The 5,734-nt window shown below is 46.1% G+C and overlaps 1 protein-coding gene across 1 annotated transcript; it reads right to left on the reverse strand.

Moving 5' to 3' along the window:
- Positions 1–1,540: 1,540 nt before the first annotated feature.
- On the reverse strand, positions 1,541–5,729 carry LOC109935934 (fish-egg lectin-like; the record flags this gene model as incomplete). Its single annotated transcript, XM_048620593.1, has 3 exons — positions 1,541–2,620; positions 4,773–5,112; positions 5,540–5,729. Coding segments are annotated over 3 exons (672 nt in total), but the record flags the coding sequence as incomplete, so codon positions are not given.
- Positions 5,730–5,734: the final 5 nt, after the last annotated feature.

The following is a 5,734-nucleotide window of genomic DNA, read 5'->3' on the forward strand; positions in this document are numbered from 1 at the left end:
GGGTGACCTTATCGAGGTGCATAAAATCATGAATGGCATAGATAGGATGAATGCATACAGTCTTTTTCCCAGGGATGGGAAATTGAAAACGAGAGGACATTGGTTTAAGGTGAGAGGGGAAGGATTTAAGAAGGGCCTGAGGGGCAACTCCTTCACGCAGAGAGTGCTGCGTATATGGAATGGGCTGCCAGAGAAAGTGGTTGAGGCAGGTACAACAACAACATTTAAATAGATGGGAAGGTTTTTGAGGGATATGGATCAAATGCAGGCAATTGGAACGACCTGATGGGGCACTGTGGACCAGTTTGGTCTGAAGGGCCTGTTTCCATTCTGTATTACTCTGGGTACTAGGGGGAGGTGATGGCCTAGTGGTATTATCACTAGACTGTTAATCCACAGACCCAGATGATATTCTGGGGAGCCTGGTTCAAATCCTGCTGTGGCAGATGGTGGAATTTGAATTTGATAAAATATCTGGAATTAAGAATCTAATGATGACCATGAATCCATTGTCAGGAAAAACCCATCTAGTTCCCTTTAGGGAACAAAACTGCCATCCTGACCTGGTCTAGCCTACATGTGACTCCAGACCCACAGCAACACAGTCAACTCTGAACTGCCCTCTGGGCAATTAGCTAGTGACACCCTCATCCTGTTGACAAATAAAAGAATCTACCATGCAGTCAATCACCTGAGGTTGAGATCAAACCCAGGTGCCTGGTGCTGTGAAGCAGCCATGCTATCCATTGTGTCACCCTGTTACCAAGTCATCCCTTAAACTTATCTTTCTCGAGAGAGAGAGAGAGGAGACTGAGCATGTTCGTTACTGTTTGCAATCTTTTTGCCCTGAAAACAGTCTTTCCTGTCAGGTGTCATCTGAACATTTTGTGCGCCCACTGTGTCGTCCTATATTTGTAGGTTTGCACATCGTAGTGTGGGTGTTGTTGGCAAGATGGCTTTTATTGTAAATGCCCAATGACACAAGTATTGTAGTTGATGAGGTGTCTTCTTTAAACGTCTGAAATTCCCCAGAGTGATTATGGGGTCGTTTTAGGATTTTGACCCAGTGACATTGGAAAAAAAAAGGCAGTGATACAGTTCCAATTCGGGATGGAGCGTGACTCGGGGAGTGGTGTTTGCTGCCCTGTTCCTTTAGGTGGTAGAACTTGATTGTGTGGAAGGTGCTGTCAAATAGACCTTTGTGACTGCAGCTATGTCTGTGCAATGTACTTATGTTCATGTAGACAGAATAGCCAATAAACAATGCACACGCACCCGCACGAACTGAAACGCCTAGGAACTCATTCAAGCTCACTTAGAAAGAGCGAGAGGCCATTCAGTCCCAAAAACCGATTACAATAGAATAGAATGTGGCCATTAAGAACCATCACATTTATTCGACAGTTTCATGGTCCCTCTTGAAGATGAAGAATAAAATATGAATGGCTCCCCAAACAATATTAATGAAATTAACAGACGTGCTTTCACCTGCAAAACAATCTTTATTTGAGCAATCGAACCAAAATCAACATGTAGGTCAGTAAACAATAATCAGTGGAAGACAGAATTTAAACTTGGAATGGGCCTCACAAATCTGTTCAGCTGTTCGTACCACCTCATACAATATCATGGAGCTGCAACTTCACACTTTCCCGATTTGGGTCTTTCAATCCTTTCAGACAAGAAAGGCGACATTGGGTGATTGATACATCATCCATGGATCTGTTGCCCTGCAGTTTCCCAAACTGCCCTTTGCAGCCTTTCTGAACTGTTACACAACTGTCCCCTCGCTTTTTGACCAGGAGATCAGACAGTAAACCAAACCCTCACGCCATGACTTATCTTGTTGCTATAAGCTCATTGTTAGCAACGTCAGAAATTAGTTAACAGCCAGCAAGACTAATTAGCAATTCCTTTCCCAGGGCTGTGACTTTGGATTTCATGGATTCGTGACAAAAGTGAACAAAAACAAAATGTGGGTTTTTTTTTGCAAACCACAATGTTCACCACAACAAGAGCAGGAGGTCGTTCATCTCCAGAAGCTGATAAACAGATGCAATAGTTTTTTGGAGCTGAATGGCCTCCTCATGTCCTTGTGTAGTTGGGTTCATAGGGACTGATTGACATCCTCCTGTTCTGATATGACTGGGTTTGAGGGCTAAATGGCCTCCTGTTGTTCTGTCATAACTGTGTTTGAGGGACTGAATGGCCTCCTCCTGTTCTGCTGCAATTGGGTTTTAGGGCTGAATGGCCTCCTCCAGTTCTGGTGTAAGCCCCTTGAGACTTGAGCCTGATCTCCTCCTCTATGAAAACCTTTCCAGGTCTGGATTACGGCCAGCGGAAATTCCTTCGTGCAATGTAAGAGCAGAATAATCTTAAAAAGAGACAGAAAGAAAATAAGTGACACCTATTCCCTTATCATTGATAGAACGGATTGATTTTCAATTGATTGTTGATCACACTTGCTGCTTCTTGAAGCTACTGGCAGTGAATGATATTGTTGCTGGTAGTTGTCAGCCACAGTTGGCCCAGATCTGCAGTCACGTGCTTGAATCTTATCTGCCCAATGCTGATGTGACTCCAGTTTGTCCCAGTTGGTTGCTTGGAGGTGATCCCATCTCTGCAAAATAGAAATGACCCAAGTTGAAAAGTGACCTTACAAGTCTCATGGTCTCCATTCAAGTTCTTAACCCTGTGAAGTTCAGAGAATGTGAATCTTTGCTGTCTCATCCCCAAACTGGTACCAACTCTCATTCACGCATCAAGTCTCTGTATCCCTGCTCTCATTGACTTCTGTCACCTTCCAGTCAAGTGACAACTCAATTCAAAAAATTAGTTCATAGAATCCCTACAGTGTGAAAACAGGCCCTTCGGCCCAACATGTCCACACCGACCCTAGGAGCACCCCACCCAGACCCATCCCCCTATAACCCACCTAATCTATACATCCCTGAACACTATGGGTAATTTAGCACGGCCAATCCACCTAACCTGCACATCTTTGGACTGTGTGAGGAAACTGGAGCACCCGGAGGAAACCCACACAGACACAGGGAGAATGTGCAAACTCCACACAGGCAGCCGCCCGAAGCTGGAATCGAATCCAGGTCCCAATTGATTACAGATGTCTTCAGAGGCCTGTATTCCTCCTTATCTCTGAAATTTCCTCCAGTCTCTGCACCCGTCCCAATCTCTACAACCTCCTCTATCCCCTACACCACTCCCTATATCTAACCTCCTCCAACCCCCACATTTCTTTCTATTTCTGGAACTTCCTCAAGTCAATACAACCCCCCAATCTCTGTAAACTCCATCAACCCCTACACTCCTCCCTATCTCTGCAATGTCCACCAGCCACTATACTCCCTATCTCAGTATCCTCCTCCAGCACCTACACCACTCCCTATAACTGTCACCTCCTCCAGTCACTGCACTCCTCCCTGTCTCTGTAACCTCCACCAACCCCTACACCTCTCCCTATCTCTGTAACCTCCTCCAGTCGGTACACTCCTCCCTATTTCTGTAACATCCTCCAGTCGCTACACTTCTCCCTATCTCTGTAGTCTCTCTAAATTGGGCAGACATTGGCCTAGTGGTATTATCGTTGCAATGTTAATCCAGAGACCCGATAATGTTCTGGGGATAGTAGGAACCACAGATGCTGGAGAATCTGAGATAACAAGATGTAGAGCTGGATGAACACAGCAGGCCAAGCAGCATCAGAGGAGCAGGAACGCTGACATTTCGGGCCTAGACCCTTCTTCAGAAATCAATCTTCAGAAATCTTTCTGAAGAAGGGTCTAGGCCCGAAATGTCAGCTTTCCTGCTCCTCTTATGCTGCTTGGCTTGCTGTGTTCATCCAGCTCTACAACTTGTTATTTCTAATGTTCTGGGGACTTGGGTTTGAACCCTGTCACAGCAGTTGGTGGAATTTGAATTCAATAAAACATCTGAAATTAAGAGTCTAATGATGACCACAAATCCATTATCAGAAAAACCCATCTGGCTCACTGATGTCCTCTGGTGAGGAAAACTGCCATCTATACCTGGTCTGGCCTACATGTGACTCCAGACCCAGCCGCAATGTGTTGACTCTGAACTGCCCTCTGGGCAATTAAGGATGGGAATAAATGCTGCCTGAAAGTGACGCACTCATCCCATTAATGAATAAAGGGATCTCTATAAGTCTTCCAACTCTTACAGTCCTGCCTCACAAACCTCCTGCAGACCCTACTAATCTCCTCATATTTGTAAGTTCACCTCGCTCCTACAATCCTTCTTATTCCTTCGGGTCCTACACCCCTTCCTATCTCTGTAACTTTGTCCAGACCCTACATTCTCCATATCTCTAGGTCTTCCTCCAATCCCTGCACCCATCCCTATGTCTGCACGTTCCTCCAGCATGTACACTCCTCCTCCTTATCTCTGTAACGTAATCCAAACCCGGTAGCACTCCGTGTCTCTGTAACCTCTTCCAGCCCCACGACCCTCCAGAATCCCCTTCCCTCCTTGAATGACAGCACTGTTCATCAGGAACACATTGGTGGGTCTAAGGTCAGTGCCTAGTCCCCGAGCTCTGGAATCCCCTCCTTCAACATCGCCCACTATTCTTTCCTGCTTCAAGCTCCCACTGCCAACCTGCCGCCACCTACAATAACATTGTCTCGCACAGTTTGTTGACATCTTTAGTTTATAACTTTCCTTGGAATGTTTTGAGTCTTAAATGCCCTGCAGGAAGTTTTATTTTATGGTGCAGTGAGCTTGAACTGTACCTGCGGAAGACCTTGGCGTCACTGTTGACACCATATACGCTTCCATCTGTGCCAGTCTCGATCATTGAGAGTTTGCCACGTATAAGCACCCAAATGCTTCCAATACATTGACCCGGGGTCACATTTGATCGGAAATAGATATCATTGTTTGCATTGACCCCCCAACAACCATACAGCCCACAGGAGTAGTACGTGAGTTTGCCGCTAATATGGTTGTACACTGGGCTGGAAGGAGTGGTAGCAGATCTTGCTTCTTCTTCATTGACACATAAGACATCATCGTTCTGATTAACTCCACCCAAAAAGCCATTTCCGCCAGCATCGATCTGTTTGAGCAGGCCTGTTAAAAAAAACACAGGGAATTAAATGAACGTCCAAACACCAATGGGTGCAGTCCTCCTTGTAGATGTGAAGATTGGGAATGTAGAAGCAAGGAGAAGGCCATTCAGGCTGGAGAGCCTGTCCCGTCGTGTAACGTGATGTTGGCCAGCCGAACATTTCAATGCGTTCCACCCACATTTACCCCTTCAGTAATCAAGAATGCATCAAGCTCTGCTTTAAAAATGCTCTAAGAATGAACTTCCGCTGCCCTCAGGGGCGGAGAAGTCCAAAGAATCATCGCCCCCTGAGGGAAATCATTTCACCTCATCTCAGACCTAAGAGGCATCTCCTTTGGTCTGTGCCAAATAGGCCCTGAGGTGAGGAATCTTCCTCATGAAACAGGGAGGCCAGATCTCAATGAGTTCCAGAATATTCTGCTCTCTTACCATTCATGATAATCCAGGATCCTCCCCGCATTCTGTAGATAACATTGGCGCTATCGACTCCCCAGACTCCAGCTGGGCCCACCGTCACATGTGACAGGTGCCCGGGCACCTGTGCCCAGGCCCCCTTTTGCCTGATGTAAATCGATCCGTTCTCATTCACTCCGAAGACTTGCCCATTCCCTGCATCGATTTGTT

This window comes from Rhincodon typus, chromosome 47, assembly GCF_021869965.1.
Source record: "Rhincodon typus isolate 14 chromosome 47, sRhiTyp1.1, whole genome shotgun sequence".
NCBI classification, from domain to species: Eukaryota; Metazoa; Chordata; class Chondrichthyes; order Orectolobiformes; family Rhincodontidae; genus Rhincodon; species Rhincodon typus.